The sequence below is a fragment of the Sardina pilchardus genome, chromosome 20, assembly GCF_963854185.1.
Source record: "Sardina pilchardus chromosome 20, fSarPil1.1, whole genome shotgun sequence".
Classification (NCBI taxonomy): domain Eukaryota; kingdom Metazoa; phylum Chordata; class Actinopteri; order Clupeiformes; family Clupeidae; genus Sardina; species Sardina pilchardus.
In genome coordinates, this window is record NC_085013.1 from 22,202,557 (window position 1) to 22,219,334 (window position 16,778).

Below are 16,778 nucleotides of genomic sequence, written 5' to 3' on the forward strand. Positions count from 1 at the left end.
CATTAACACTAATAGAGCTTAAGGCAAGGGGCTTCTTGATTTAATCATCTTAAACTTGATCAGTCCTGTGACTAGCATCTTATACTGCCTTAAGTGACTTTGGTTTGATTTAAAAAAAAAAAAAAAGTGTAACTAGATGGTTGTCAGTGTACTGTTACAGAGAAATCCTGTCGGTGATAAAGCTACTGCAATGTTTTTGCTTCTTTTAAATCCATGTTTGCATTGGTGGAAAAGAATGTACTAATATATTTATCATATTCTATAGAATAAACATAAATTAAAGAAAAAGTATTTTACAAAAACAAACATCTGCTCTGTGCATTCATCAAGTCAACAATGTCAACATTGTATTTCCGACAGTTGGAAGTAGGCATGATTGAATTTGACTGTCACTCAAAAGCGCGCGTTCAATTTGAATCTTGACGTGCGCTGTGACGCAGCTTGCGCAGATTATCGGTTGCTCGGTGGATTTGCTGCTCTCGCCTGGAAAAGCAGGTTAGCTGACTGATTCAAGTGAAGGGGCCTGTAAATACTTCCTGCGCTATCATACAAACTTAGAAGCATAGCCCACTGCTCGCCGCCTGCAAGCGTATTGACAGCAGATGCCCTCATAATCGTAAGTAAGCAGAAATGCTGTGTTTTATGTCGTCGTTGTATTACAGTTTCATTCGCTAGAAGATTTGTGCTGAGCTGACACTGTTGAGCACTGTCAGTCATCAGCGATCAAACTTTAGCTGCATGTGAGATTATGTGACAGCTACTGTATTTCTTATCCCCTCACCGCGTGAAATGAATGGCAGATTTGGCAATAACAACGCGGAACCAGGTGTTTGTGTTCGTTTCCTGTGTTTTGTGCGTAACTCACACGAGTCGGAACAGTCCTGTCATAAGGTTAATCAATGGGATCCTCCTGTCCCAAAATAGGAAGCGCACATGTAGTTCACCGGAGGTCGATAATTACATGCAGTAGCGATATCCTTCTTATCGCAGCGTTGTAGATTTGGAAGACGTGGTCACACAGTAGCCCTGTCTGAACTTGCTATATTTGGGCATACTTTTGCATCTTTTTTTCTCGGGACAGATGGCAGGGAGGGGCGTTCCTTATAACTCTAAATACTGCTGGATGAAATGTTCATATTCAAGTTACCAGGCAGCTTAGCTTATTCACCATCCGTTACTGTTGCTATTATTGTATCTCATTTGTACTGTAGCGGACAGAACAGATTTTGTTCTTAGAAACCAACGAATTTGCTGGCCTGCGTCATAGAAAAGTAAAAGTGATAATGTAAGCCCGAGATTCGTGTCTGCGCGGGCCATTAAAGCAATGTGGCATGGCGCGGCAGAACGGAAACTATGCGCTGGGAGGACTGAGTCATTCAAACCAGAGGTTCCTGCACACTAGAATATCAAGGCAGCCAAGTCCCCTCAGACTGCATGGAACTCATCAGTAAAATGTTGCTTCGTGATTAGTTGGCTGCTATCACAGTAGTCGTGATTGTGTAATGTTTAGCTCTAAAGTGATTCAATTTGATGGGGGGTATTGACTCCCACATACAGGGAGAGAACCTCAATCACTTTTGTAAACACACACACACACACACACACACACACACACACACACACACACACACACACACACACGGGCCACCACTGATGAAATGTTCAAGTGATGCTGATGCAGTTTCAGCACTGAGATTGTCAAGCTCCGTTGCACACACACACACACACACACACACACACACACACACACACACACACACACATGCACACAGGCCACCCACTGACAACATTTTCCGTTGATGCAGATACTGTCTCTGCATTGTGTGAGATTGCCAAATTCCTTTACACATACACACACACACACACACACACAGAGAGAAGCACAGAACAGAGAACATCCCCCCTTAACATTGGTTTCTCTCCAGGCAGAGTTGGTTCTCTTTCTTTCTCTCTCTCTCTCTAACACACACACACACACACACACACACACACACACACACACACACGTGCACACACAAACACTTAGAAGCCAACAGAGCTGCCATCCCTTAACAGTGGCTTTCCTCCAGGCAGGGTTGGTCCTTTACTGTCTCTGTCTCTCTCTCTCTCTCTCTCTCTCACTCACACACACACACACACACACACACACTGTTAATAGTGCCTTTCCTCCAGGCAGGGTTGGTCCTTTCTGTCTCTCTCTCTCTCACACACACACACACACACACACACACACACACACACACTGTTAACAGTGGCTCTCCTCCAGGCAGGGTTGCTTGGTGCTGTGCCTGTGCCTGTGTGCGGATGACTCAGCAGGAGCAGCATGAGTTTGGGGAGAGCCTGGAGGGGGCGGAGGCCTGGATGAGGGCGGTGCAGGAGCGCCTGCGGGTCAACGACAACACCCAGGGGCCCCGCGCTGCCCTGGAGGCCAGGCTCCACGAGACCGAGGTGAGGGGGCACACACACACATCGCACGTCACACACACATGCTTAGAATCACACACACACACACACACACACACACACACACACACACACTTACAATCACATACACACACACACACACACACACACACACACACACACACACACACACACACACACACACACACACTTACAATCACATACACACACACACACACACACACACTTACAGTCACACACACACACACACACACACACACACACACACACTTAAAATCACATACACACGAGTCATGGCTCTCAACTCCGACCCCCATTAAGGGCCACCCTTGACCTTGACACTACACACCATGCCATGACACCTCCTAGTCAAATGCCTGACTGAGCTGAGAAGAGAGGGTACCAGCATGCTAGCGGCCCATGGGACAGACCACATGCTTACAGAGCCTGTGAGAGACGAGTCCATTTTACGCAGGCATGTTCATAACATGTTTATAAGACATTATCAGATTGTTTTTTTTTTTTTGTATTTGACAAAGTATATTTCCTTACCAGTTATTTGCACTGTAAGTAATCCTGTATAGAGATGATGATGCAATGGTTTAGAATTTTGTATTCTACAGTATTACACTTTGTGACTGTAAGCGAAATTGGCACACTATTGATATGCAGATTCATTTCCATTTGTCTTTCTTCAAATTTGTCATTTATTCATTCATCCATCCATCCATCCATCCATCCATCCATCCATCCATCCATCCATCCATCCCCCCTTCCATCCATTCATTCATCTTTCCGTTTCATTCCTGTGGCTGTTTGTGTGTAAAGCGGATCCGTGAGTCGGAACATGAGGGTCGACTGAAGATGGACCGGGCCTTGGTGGCCGCTGAGGTTCTGTTGCAGAATGGAGACGAGCAGACGAAACACCAGACCCACGCCAAACTCCGGGACCTCAAAGCACTCTGGGAAGAGACCACAACCTACATCCTCCACTGCCACAGGTACTGCAGAGGGTCACCCTGGAATGGCCTACAATTCGTCCCTTTAGAATTATAAGGTTCTATCTGACATCTTTGTCAAAATTCAGTTACTGATGTATTCTCATTCTGTGACACATTAAGAAGGTGAGGTGATTCTTGTAGATGTATGCATTTTTGGACATCATATCTAAAGAGGTTTGTTCCGCTTATCAGTATAACTGTATGGAATCCTAAAACTTTGAATCAGAACTACTCAGAACGCAGATAGAACCTTAGAACTCTAAGGAGATGAACTACACACAGGCCTGGTGGTCATCCTGGAATGACCTAAAACTACACACAGGCCTGGGCGTCCTGGAATGACCTAAAACTACACACATGCCTGGAGAGTCAGTGGGCTAAATGTTTTTGCCACACTGTCAGAGACGTGCATGTTTGAGACTCATGTCTCTTTATAGGCTCTTAAAAGGCTATCAGAGTATATATCATTCACAGTAAACAGTAAGGCACCGATTTGACATTTTTAAGTAAACATACTTGAGCGAAAATATGGATATGTCAATAGAGAGCCAGACACAGCCATAAATCTGTGATACTGTTCGTTTTTATTTGCCTTTTTATTTGCTTTATAGCAGGAAGTCTGGTCACATGCTGGAAGGAGCATTTGAAAACAACATGCCCTGCGATCTTTGCACCTCCTTTGCTTGTTGTAAGGAAATGAAATGGAGTTGGTAATACATTAACTGTCTAGTCCATTGTTCTGGCAAACCTTGCCCACAACCTAGAATATCAGATTGCATGACTGGTGGTTTAATTGTGGGGGGCAGATACCAGATATTAATAAATATCTTGCATCAGCCTCAGTTGGGAATTGCTTTGTAATAATGGAAGCCCTGATGGAGCAAAGCCGGATCAATAGCAGAGCCGAAGCGTTGGAGACAACCAAAGGCAAATTAGCTTTGTGCAGAAATGAACTTGACCATGAAGGCTGAACCGCCTCTTTGGCAATAAAAAGTTTTCTAGACGGGAGGATGCATCGATCCAGTGGTGCTTTGTGATTGGCTCAAGCGTGTATGGTATTGACCAGACTTCATGGTTCCAGGTGGTATGGATCCAGAACAACTTGAAAGAATTAGTCATGCAAAAACAAGCCACATGAGTTATGCATGTTCGGTTTTATACATGTTTGAATTTCAAATTGCACTGTTGCTACATTGGTACCCTGGTATTGACCAGACTTTATGGATCCTGGCAATATATGTTGTTAATTAGTGGTCATGGTTGACCATACTGCATGGTGTTTTGCGCAATAAAGAATCAAATTCATTAACAGTAAAATGGTAACAACACAGTTTTTGGTGTGTCTTTAACAATAATGCCATTTGATTAACAACCTACTGGAACAACAATTCCTACTGGAACAACAAGCCACTTAACAACCTAAACATATGCCTACTGGAGCAACAAGCCACATGACTTGTGCATTCTCAGTTTTATACAGAATGTAATAAATGTAATTGCACTTGTGTCACATTCCTACCCAATATTGACGTACCTATATTTAAGTTGTGCTGAGAGGTAAAAAGTTGGACGAGGTAATTGCCATTTTTTCAGTCTGCCTCTTTTTTGCGACCCCCCAACCCCCACCCCCAAATCCAGCCGCATAGAGTGGGTGTGGCTCCACTGGAACGAGTACCTGAAGGCCCACGAGGAGTTCCAGACGTGGCTGGACAAGCTGCAGCGCTCCCTGGAGGTGGCTCCGGAACTGCAGCCGGGGGTGCGCGAGAAGCTGTGGCAGGTGGACCACGCGCAGCTGACGCAGTGCGACGTCGAGGCCCAGGCGCCGCTGCTGGAGAGGCTGCTGGACGAGGCGGCCGGCCTGCACAACCGCACCGAGGACCCCAGCGTGGACCCGGAGAGGCAGGAGGCCCTACAGGAGGCCTACAGCGACGTGCGGGACAAGGCTGAGGTGAGCTGACCCGTCCACTCTACTGCCAGGCTGTGCAGATAGGGGACCATTCTGGAATGAGAACTCTAAACATTCTAGAATGTGAAAGATTCCAGCAGTGGTCAGGCTGTGCAGAGGACCATTCTGGAATCAGAATTCTAAACATTCTAGAATAAAAGATTCCAGCAGTGGTCAGGCTGTTATGTGCCAGAGCCATATCCACCTTATTCCTTAAACCCGCAGATCTGGCCGTCACGTTAAAATCGATACAACGCAGCTTCGCCGGAAATAGAAAACCGTTTCTGAATACTGAGGTGTCATGGTGACGCCCATTGTTGGCAAAGGAATATTGTGGATAGATAGAGGCTGTGGGGCTCTTGGCTGTGCAGATAGTGTACTATTCTGGAATCAGAATTCGAAACATTCTAGAATATGAAAGATTCCAGCAGAGGAGGTGGGTACTGGGTAGTTAGTATGGAAAGTGCCTTTCAGCAAGTGTGTAATAGATTCACCAAGCAGTACCTACATGAAAATCCCTACATAATGAATTTGCTAGACTCTCAGTTGTTTTCCCCAAGGGGTAGCCATAAATGCTGCATAATTTCCTCTTAAGATAATCATGACTCCCCGTGTTGTCTACTTTCTCAGCAGTCTATCTGAAACACTTCATTTAGGTACTTCATCAGCACAGCTAGATGAGGTGAAGGTTTTTACTCAGGGCATCTATTAGTAGAAAGCAGGATGCGGGTGTGGTCTAGAATGCAGTGCTGTGGTTGCACTGTTTGCATAAGGGCAGCCGAGGATACAAACTATACCTCTGGAATGTAGTGTGTGTGTGTGTGTGTGTGTGTGTGTGTGTGTGTGTGTGTGTGTGTGTGTGTGTGTGTGTGTGTGTGTGTGTGTGTGTGTGTGTGTGTGTGTGTGTGTGTGTGTGTGTGTGTGTGTGTGTGTGTGTGTGTGTGTGTGCTCGCGGGTGTCTGTGTGTGTGTGTGTCTTTCCTGTGTGAAAGTTGTTTAATTAAATACTGTTTAATGTATGCGTGGTGTTGCAGGAGAGGCTGTTGTTGCTTCAGAAAATAGCAGAGGATCACCAGCTGCACCAAGACTATGTAAATAAGTTCCAAACATGGCTGCTGTCCAAGGAAGAGGAGGTCAGATGCTTCAACCAACAGGCAGACAGCACAGAGGACAAGATGCAGCTGCTGCAGGTAAACCACACCTAGGGTTACACCTCTGTCTAGTGTGTGTGTGTCTTGGTGTCCTGTATGTGTCTTGACAAAAGAAAAACATAAGGGCATACATGGCGTAATATTAGTAATAATTGAAACTTTTGAAAATATTAAAAATTGAAATATTAAAAATAACATTGCTGTTTTTAGATAGTTACATTACATGCAACATATTTTATATACAATTTAAAAGATATTGATCAGACACTGTGGGAAATCCCTGACCTACAGTATAGCACAAGGAATTTAAGTCCTTTCCTGTGTGTGTCTGAGACGAAATGACATTTCTGTGCTGTAGCTGTGCGATTCTGTTGACCTGCTGAGTTGGAAGAGTCCATTATGCCGTCTGCTGAGTTGGAAGAGTCCATTATGCCATCTGCTGCCGTGTTTACTTCCATTCCACTTAACCTCTGACCTTTGCATGGCCCGCCTCCCCCCCCCCCTGTTGTCATGCCGTTGGCCTGCTCTGCTGCCCTCTCAGGAGCTCGAGACGAGCATCGCCAAGGAGGAGCAGACTCTACGCCACATCGAGGGCCTGGCGGAGGCCGTGAAGGCCGACACGTCGCCCCCGGGGGCGGAGGAGGTGGGGCGGGAGACGGGCGCGCTGCGCGTGGCCTGGGAGCGTCTCCGGCTGGCCCTGCGGGAGGCCAGCGGCGGGCTCCAGGAGTCGATGGACGCGCGGGGCCAGTACGAGGCCCGCTGCCAGCAGCTGCGGACGGGCATCGGGGAGCTACGGGCGCTGGTGCAGAGGCTCGCCAAGGAGCTGGAGGGCAAGGACGGAGATCGGGAGCGAGAGCGGTCCGAGGAGCAGCTGGTGGCCCAGTGGAGGAGGTGCACGGTGAGTGGCTCTCCGCTCGTGAGAAGCGAGCGAGCGTTAGTGAAAAATCGTTTTGATTATTTTCTTGTTTTTGTTTTTGTTTTCGATTGGAATCAATGTCCTAACTAGATGCGATGTGACACAATGCTGTGTTGCGTGATGCATCACGAATTTTGAGCAGAAGTTCTTTTAGATCTGTCTCCTATTGGCTTGTTGTTATTTTATGATAAATATGACACAATGTAATGTCTACTTTAACAGACTCATTGTGGACAGAGAGCGCTCTATGCTACAGCTACAGTTGAGCGCTTGTGTGCAGTTAGTTTTTAGATTTCAAAAGCAGGTTTAGCCAAGGACCAGAATGGGAAACATGGATTATATGTCACCTAGTGCATGTTGGCATGGTGGGGATGATTCGGGCTGCTATTCAAATGATGGGTGATATCAGAGACGGTTGAATTTATTTATTTTATATTGAAGTATCTTTGGTGATATGTTTTGGATGTTTTCCTCCTATGGCAGCCTCTCATATCTCATTCTGTTGCATTTTTCTCAGTACGATACCAAATGTACATGATATGATGATACTCATGGACTTCCATACCACATTAGCGCATTATTACCACTTATTATACGGCTCTCTAGAATGTTGAGAGAGCTCCCATTCACTTTGAATGGGCCTCCCCAACGTTCTGCGGTGAATAATAGAGCGACCACGCTTACTTACTGCTAGGGTCCTGCGGTCAATGTGATGTGCACAGTTAGAGCATCACTGGTGGTGTGTAACTGGTAGGATCTCACTGCTGATGTCTTATGGTTAATATGATGTGCAGTACACAGTCAGTAGTTCCCTGGTCGTCTCTAACGACAAGGATCTTACTGCTGGTGTCTTATGACTCCTGTCAGATGACATTGTTTCACTATTGTGTCTGAATTCTAATGTTACCATTAAGTTCTTGCTACTTCTGTTTTTGTGTGTGTGTGTGTGTGTGTGTGTGTGTGTGTGTGTGTGTGTGTGTGTGTGTGTGTGTGTGTGTGTGTGTGTGTGTGTGTGTGTGTGTGTGTGTGTGTGTGTGTGTGTGTGTGTTTGTATGTATCATGGCTAGTCTCGTATTGCAGTTGTCTCCTGGTGTCATGGTCATATGCTAGTTTATCATCAATACTGTCTGACTCTTAAGGCTAGTGCTGTCCTGTTATGAATTAGGCTGGGTAAACCCTGCCTGATCTGCCGACGATTTGGGTTTCACCCTGCAGCTCAGGCTGGAAACCTGCACACATTTATCTCTCCTGCTTTCTGTCCACATCTTCTGGGTCCAATCACAAACTAGCTTATCCAAAAGGTGCACCCGGATCATTGATCTGATTTGCTGAAGGACTATCCAAAAGCGTACAGAGTCTCCTGGTGTCATGGTCATATTATGCTAGTTTATCATCGATACTGTCTCACTCTTTAGGCTAGCATACAGTGAGTCATTTGAACTACCTGTATGCCCATTGATCACGCCTCTTGTGCAGTAGAAATAAAGCTCCCCAGACTAATGTTCAATCTTAGAAGATTAGTATGGTGATAGCCAGACTAGTTCTGAGTTGCAGGCAAGGTGCAATATCTGTCAGCAAACATTCCTTCTTGCGCAGGTACTATTCATGAGCTTTATCAGGTCCCTTTCCACAGGAGTATAAAATCAAGCACAGACTGTGTGGTGCTTGATTAACCCACTTGTGAAAAGGGACCCGGTGAAACCCACGAATAGCTATCGTGTGGTGTGTGGCAACATTGGAACTGACTCATCAAGGTCTCCCCCATGGTGTAAAATGAGCAAATTAGTTTCAGTTTCGTGTAAGACTTTGGTCTTTATCCATCATCCAAATGGGCCCTTAGTCTCGCTATAAAAGTCTGATTGCTAGCGTTCCACAGTTGGTGTCTTTCCGTTTTTCCATCCGTTGATGGTCTCCAAGGTGATGGCTCACGCTCCGTGTGTTGGAGTTAGAGAGTCGCTGTCACTGTTAAGGTCTCAAGGGGTCGTCTCAGAAACACAGATATGATCTTGTGTCTTGGCTTACAGTTTATGTGTCACGGCTTTGGTGCCACGCTGGCTCACAGACGCGTCGCCATCCTCGCGCTGCTCTCTCGGTTGATCCACCAACGTGCCAAGGGATGCATGCTATTTGCATCTACTGCCTCATAATCAGTGTTGGAGGCTAGCGTGTGTAGACAGCGCAGCAGAGATCTGACAAGCACACCGAAGTCCTCCTGTGAATTCTTCATCGCTCTGCTCTCCTCTCCTCCTCCCTTTCATGAGTTAAAGCTCTGTGTTGTCCCAGGGTTGTTACCGAGACCACTCTAGTCTAAAGCAGATGAATTATTCATGCCACATGACGTTTTTTAACTTCCAGCCAGACCTGTAAGTCTACAGATAAGGGGGAAATATGCGCTTCATGAAAGGGCATGATAATAAGGCGACTGGTCCAAGCTAATTAGATGATGAGGGACGTTGAGTTAGTTGGAGTTTGTCCTCAGATCTCCTGTGGTCTCGGTCTCCTCTCTCCATTCCCACTCTGAGATGGGTCCTCTCAGAGTAGCCACTCAGTATTGCAGTGGGGTAGTTTCATATTTTTTCAGCAGTGGTCATCTTGAACATGTCCCTATTTTAGTTTGTGTGTTGTTGATTCGTTTGAAGACAATGAAGAACTGCAGGTTGGTCCAGCAGAAACAGTGACTGTTTTGACAGTTACAATTTCAAAATTATTAGCATTTTTATGGCCAACCTTTGGTGGAACAAATCTCGGGTGACATTCACAAAACGACGCTCAGCTTCATAAGTTAGCATCGAAAAAAATTCACATCAACTGTTTGAGATACATCAAAAGGTCTTTTCTGCAGTTAATCCACCTTAAAGAACTACTGACTGTGATAACAACATTGTAAGACTGACCTCTGAAGGAATTCTAGATGTGGAGGAAGAAAGCTTAAAGTTCAAAAGACTACAAGACAATAAGTTCATAACTTTGGCTGATCTTTTGATCTGAGGGGCCGGAACTGAAAGTAATTTACTCTGTGAGTTCTCTTTTGACAAAGGAATTCTTATTGTACTGTAATGCTTGTTCGTGGTCCTCAGGGTGTGCGAAACACACTGCTAGATGAGGAGCCACGCACTGAGCTGCTGAAGGATCGTCTCAAGGAGCTGCTCCACTTCTCGCAGGACTGCAAGCCGCTGGCGGACGAGCTGCTGCTGGCCGTGAAGGAGTATCAGAGGTGAGGCCTGCCGGAGCGAATCCACCCTCGAGAATAAATCTGACCCCCATATATGTATTCAAACGGTCTCCTCCCGTAATCACGAAAGTCATCGGAAACCCCATCAGGTTGGAGGTGGCTTCATGAATAATTCCGTCTTTATTACTTCTTTTTTTTTTTTATTATCGCTTTCTTCTCTCTGTAGTTTTTCATCATTGGTGTATTTCGAGAAGAAGAAAGAGGAAAAAAAAGAAATCTCACGAAGGCACATAGAACCGGAGCATATTGTGTCGCTCTATCTCTCCCTCCTCTCAGCCAAGATTTTTTTTTTTATTATCATTTATTTAACCAGGGCTTGGCGGTTGAGAAGTCAGTTTCTCATTTCCAATTTTCATTTACTTATAATTTATCGGTGGTATATAATTTAATCTGTGTGGAGACTCCTGCGGTTAGAGAGGCAATAGGCAGAGCAGAACAGCTCTAGAACAGAGAGCCAGATTCAGCCAGGCCTGATGAGACCACCGAAAAAATACGTTGTTTAAATATGTCATCTTGAAGTGTCCAGCTGTGACAAATATACAATATTGAAAATATTCAATTATGCCAAATCAGCCATGGCAGATCTGGAATATTAAAAAAAAATATTCAGGCCTGAAGTTAAATTTGAAAGCGTGTTTGTCTTCTTTGGCTGCAGGCTGTGTTGTGCCTCCGCTCCATTTTAAATGAACTGTAGTATTTCAGTTTTGTCTGTGTGGCTTTGTCAGTCTCTCTGTCTCCTCCTGTCTGTGTTTCTGTGTCTTTACCTCCATTGCAATGAATGACCAATGCATCATGTGTATGGTCTCTCTGTCTGTGTGTGTTCCTGCGGTCTACTCAATATCTCATTCAATTTTCGGTTCATTTATATTTTTACCGTTACCAATATGTGATGTATATATTCTCTTTCTCTCCGTATGCACATTGTGTCATTCATAACAAGTCACCGAAAACGAATCACAATTTTCTCTCTCTTCCTCCCTCTTCCTCCTTCTCTCTCTCTCTCTCTCTCTCTCTCTCTCTCTCTGTGTGTGTGATATTCTCTCTGCTGCAGTTTGAAAGGCCGGGCATTCCGCCTGTCGTCTGAGAGTGAGACAGGGCTGAGGCAGGTTCTCCAGGATCCCCTGCACGGTTTCAGCCAATGGGGCCAGATGGTGTCTCAGGTGCTGGAGGCGTCCTCCGAGGTGTCCGAGTTCTCCCACATCGCCCTGCTCGTGCAAAACATCGAGGTAAAAACCGCCGAGGCCACTGTCTCACTGCCAACTACTGTCCCACTTGAATTAATCCTGCAGACTTGAGGATAGTTGCATGTTAGGTGCTTATTAATAAATTCGCCTGGGTATTAGCAATTAATGCTAGCACCAGTCTTGATATGCAGGGATGTAAACTGGTTCATAACAGAGCTTCCTAAAAGCATGCATCCACAATGACGGCGCACACTGAACATTAATACGAAGTTTAGTTACAGACACGCCTCCTCGCTCATCTCTGTTGTTTCTGTGTGTACCCTGGGCGATGGTGTTCCGGATCCTTCCAGCTCTGTGTTCCCCTCACAATCCCACACGAGATTTGAACCTATGGCTTTAGGAGAGGGAGGCAAGAGCTTGTGTTAGCACGGAGGATGGAGCGCATGGGCGCTAGCTTCTGCCACGGTGTCTTAGTGTCGGGGTGGTGGAGGTTTGCAAGATTGTACAGCTCTGTGTGTCTGAATCCACGTTAGCCATGGGGTTCACCCAGGCACGGTGGAAGTGAAGTAGCAATATATGAAATGATTTTTTGAAAGCCTGTAATCTGCCAGTGGGTGGTAGTCTTTTTATTCTGTTAATGTTGCTCCCTGTCTGTGTGTGTTGCTGGTGTCTGCTGACTCAATATCTCATTCAATTTTCGATTTTTTTCTTTTCTTCTTTTTCTGCCCACAGTCAGTTAGCCTGTCTGTGGTGCCAACCTCTTTTGCTATCTGCTGTCTCTCTCTCTCACACACTCCTCTCTCTCCCTCTCACACTCACCCTCTCTTTCTCCTCTTTCTCTCTCTCTCTCTCTCTCTCTCTCTCTCTCGTCTTCCCAGCAATAATTCAAATTCTAATGGACTTAATTAGCTTATGACAGGCATATAGATTCCCTTTGCCAAAGCACCGTACATAGGTTGGCATTTAGCATTTTGCCTTTGATATGTAAATAAAGCTGTTTAGGAATTGCATTGTATGTGTTTGGTGCATTAGCTCTAATAACTCTTTGCTGTTTTGCCTTTCTTTCTTTCTGCCTTTCTTGCTTTGCCTCCTTCGTTCAATCTCTCTCTTTCACTCTTTGTTCTGTTGTCCCTCTCTTACTGTCTGTGTCTCCTGTCTGTCTGTTTCTCTCTCCTCTGCTCTCTCTGTCTCTCTATCCCTCTCTCCCTCTCTCCATTTCACTCTGTCTCCTTCCCTGCTCTCTCTCCCTCTTTCTCTATTCTCCTCTGCTCTCTCTCCCTCTTTCTCTATCCATCTCTCTCTTTCCTTCCCTCTTTCTATCTCTCTATCCCTTTCTGTCCTTTCCTCTCTCTATCTCTCTGTCCCTCTCTCCATCTCTCTCTTTCTCCTTCCCTCTCTCCATCTCTCTCTCCATCTCTCTCTCTCTCTCTCCTCTCCTCTCTCCTCCTTCGTTCTCCTCTCTGTGTAGAAACTGTTGAAGCAGAGTGTGCAGCTGCAGGAGCGCCTGAGCCTGCTGCAGGTGAAGCGGGAGCTGCTGGGCCTCGTGTTCGGGCCCGAGGCGGCCGAGGGCCTGCTGGCCGAGCTCAGCGCCAACGTGCGCCGCCGCGAGCTGCTGCACAGCCAGCTGCTGCAGCGCAAGAGCCGCCTCCAGGTGCCCCCTAACTAGCCCGCGCTAACGCACCGCACCGCACCACACCGCACAGCACAACACTGCACCGCACCACACAGCACCGCACCGCACTGCACCGCACAGCACCACACTGCACCACACCGCACAGCACCGCACCACACAGCACCGCACAGCACCGCACAGCACCACACCGCACCACACCGCACAGCACCGCACAGCACCGCACAACACAACACCGCTCACGGCTGCCCATCGCAAGGGGGCCCCATAACAACGCTCTTCAGCCCCACCGCAACCCGCGTGAGGGCCATAACAACCCCCAACAGCCCATAGGTGTCCATGGCAACCCCGCTTCATCCCCTTCAGCAGCCCATAGGGGTCCATGCTGGTCTCACAAGGCAGGGTGGAGTTAGCGAAATAGGACAGAAGGAACTCAGACAAACTCATTAATAGCTATGCAGTAGGGGAACGTATTCAGGTCAGCTTCTACGCTGTCCATAGTACAGCTATACTTTACTGATGTAGAGCTCGACGTGCTCAGTGACATAGGAGATTAAGATTGTGATAAGCTTTATCTATGGACCATAGTGATTATTGTGTAATGGGAGACTCAATACTGTGTCCTACAGTAGCGTACAATACTGTGTCCTGCTGTGATCTCGTAGACTCAGACTCAGAGGGAGGTTGTATCTGAGAGAGGGTAGGCTGGCACAGGCTTCTATAAGCAGATGCAAAACAGGGGGGTAGTGTACAGAGAACACCATCATCATATGCTCACAGTACCTTCAACTTAAGAAGGAAACCGCAAGATCTTAGATCTACTGTAAGAGATATTCAGACTACATAGAGCATAATTCTTAAATCAAAAACCCAAAATCTTACACTTAAACACTGTCGTCCACATAAGCAGGAAAGACACAGACTATACAAGGATGCATTGATCTCTGGTGCCAATGGTCAAGCATGCCAAGAGCAATGTAATGATAATGATCCTGAAACAGGCAAACTCATTATAGCTGTGCTGTAGATACTCATTAAATGCAGCTTTATACAACGCTGCTGGTTAGAGTGTAGCTGTATTGTTAATTACTGCATAAAAGAACATGAGCATCACCTGACTTTATCCCCCAGTGTGTTAAGCACTGATTTCGCATGCCAGATTGAACGCCGCAAAATAATTAAAAGAAAATAGAGACCGAGTGATCAGAGATAGGAGTATAACTTTATTCAGTGCAACTTTTATAATACAGCCTTTATTACGGCGGAGGTAAATGAGGTACTACTATGTGATTATGACGCAGAGGTAACAGCCCGATAAAGAGAAGGATTATATGTGCTGTAATGATTAGGGCGCAGGCAGGGGGTAAGAGACTTAGAGCAGCACTATCAGGTCACCAAGTAGTAGTAGTAGTCCACTGTATTCTTCTGCATTAGTCGAGAGTCTCTGGCCATTGATCCTGCAGGTCAGATTGATTTTTAATGCAAAATGCATTAAGACTTCTATTCCGCCTAGCTTTCGGCTCCGCTTACGTAAACAAGGCATCAAACGCGGTGTAAACATTTCGGGAACAAAGAGTATCATCACATTATAGCCCCATCTGCGTATAGAGGAGATTAACGATGAGAGACTATAGGATGCTAATGTACTGTAGCTCGGCAGTTAGAGGCGAAATAACCACTGGTGAGGCAAACTATTATGCGGCAAAGTTAAAATAATGAGGCTTTCGAGGCATGAAAATTACTGCCGATGAGCGAATCACCGGCAATGTGAATGCAGCTTCAAACTGAAGAGTGTGAATGTTACTCTACTTCTACTGTGCGGCTTCATTAGGAGTGAACATTGTCTCATGGTACGTTCCAGAAATAGAACTGATAGTTAGCCAATCATTACGGGTGTCCCCGAAGGTGCCCTGGAAACAATGCTGCAGGTGGAGTCGGCTTAGACACTCGGCGACGGCGACAGTTACACATCAGTGACATTGTAGGCTTCTGCCCTTAGGAGGGTATGAGATAATAGCACTTGATGGGTGAGCTGAACTATGTAACCTTTGAATCATCAGCTCGACTCAGGAAGTTATTATCTGTTAATTAGCTGTCGTTTCAGACCTACCACATTATAATAGGGAACTGTGAAAAAATTAGTAGATGAGACTCTCTAAGGCTTGTTGTTGTTCTATACACTGATCGTCCTCTTACACGGCAATGCAGTTTGACTCATAATCACTTTTTAAATTATGGATTGACTAGTCGAGAGCTCTCCTTATCTATATTTCAATGTAGAAACATCAATAGCTTAATTTAATTTAAATACTTGCCAGCCTAGTGCTGCGGTATGAATAAGTCATGGTCAAGCAATAAAGCTTCAAGAGAGCATTTTAACCACTGTTTGATGTTATCTGGCTATAGAAAGATGCTCTATTCAGTTCCTCAGTCTCTCAGAGGAGAGATAAATATTTAGCTTGTGAAAGGCAACTGCAAGATGTAGTCTGTCAACAGTCAAACGAGTACTGCTTAACAGGAATAACTTGAATAAAGTGATAGCGCTTGAGTCCCTGCAGGCTTTGAGCAAATCTTCAGGTAATCTTGAGCGTAATTGTATTGCTATTGAGGGAAGCACTGGAACACATTTCTGTGTTCCATTGAGACTCTATGGTGTCATACATTAATGGTGTCGTAAATCTTCCATGGCTGAAGATGGCACATAGTCCTGAATAACACATTTGTTCGTTTCTATACCTTTGTGTGTGTATTCATGGCTAGGGAGTTTCTTGATTTAAGTGTATGTGTTGAACCTGATTCAAAATAAATCACTCGGTAAAGGTTAAAACTTTTGTTTCCCAGTCAAAGAGAAAGTTCAGGATTGCTGTCACTTTCTGTCTGAAGCCTGCTTATCCAGTTTCAAACAGTCTGTTCCCAGGATCCTCAGTCTAGCTATGAACATGTGGATTCCAGCCTGTTCAGGGACGCGAGCACAATGGCAAGTCCGTTCAGATCCCTGCTCATCACCACACAGCCTGCACTGTTCTCTCAAGCCCCTGTGTGTGTACCTGGAGAAGCCGCGTTAAGGGCCGTTCACAACAGGCACAATGACTATAAAGATAACTCTAACTACAGTATATAACGCTAAAAGCATCCACACCCACCAACGATAAGGAAAGTCTCTCCTCGTGTTGAGGAATGTGGTGGCTCAATTTGATGGATTCTCATTGGCTGTCAGCTTTTTATAGTTCTCTAAGTGGCTCTGAAAGTCGTCCCCAATGATATCGTTCTTTATGTCGTTATCGTTATAGTTTATG

At 45.7% G+C, this 16,778-nt stretch overlaps 1 protein-coding gene across 2 annotated transcripts in view; it reads left to right on the forward strand.

The window, feature by feature from the left end:
* The first annotated feature begins 480 nt into the window (after positions 1–480).
* Positions 481–16,778, forward strand: part of syne3 (spectrin repeat containing, nuclear envelope family member 3) — a 39,191-nt gene continuing 22,893 nt past the window's right edge. For both annotated transcript variants that reach the window (XM_062522768.1, XM_062522769.1), the window contains exons 1-9: positions 481–616; positions 2,267–2,448; positions 3,253–3,425; positions 5,064–5,373; positions 6,404–6,559; positions 7,062–7,418; positions 10,514–10,650; positions 11,720–11,894; positions 13,321–13,503. In XM_062522768.1, the coding sequence (XP_062378752.1) occupies positions 2,305–2,448; positions 3,253–3,425; positions 5,064–5,373; positions 6,404–6,559; positions 7,062–7,418; positions 10,514–10,650; positions 11,720–11,894; positions 13,321–13,503 (1,635 nt within the window). In that variant the 5' untranslated portion in view covers positions 481–616; positions 2,267–2,304. The remainder of the gene's footprint in view (positions 617–2,266; positions 2,449–3,252; positions 3,426–5,063; positions 5,374–6,403; positions 6,560–7,061; positions 7,419–10,513; positions 10,651–11,719; positions 11,895–13,320; positions 13,504–16,778) is intronic.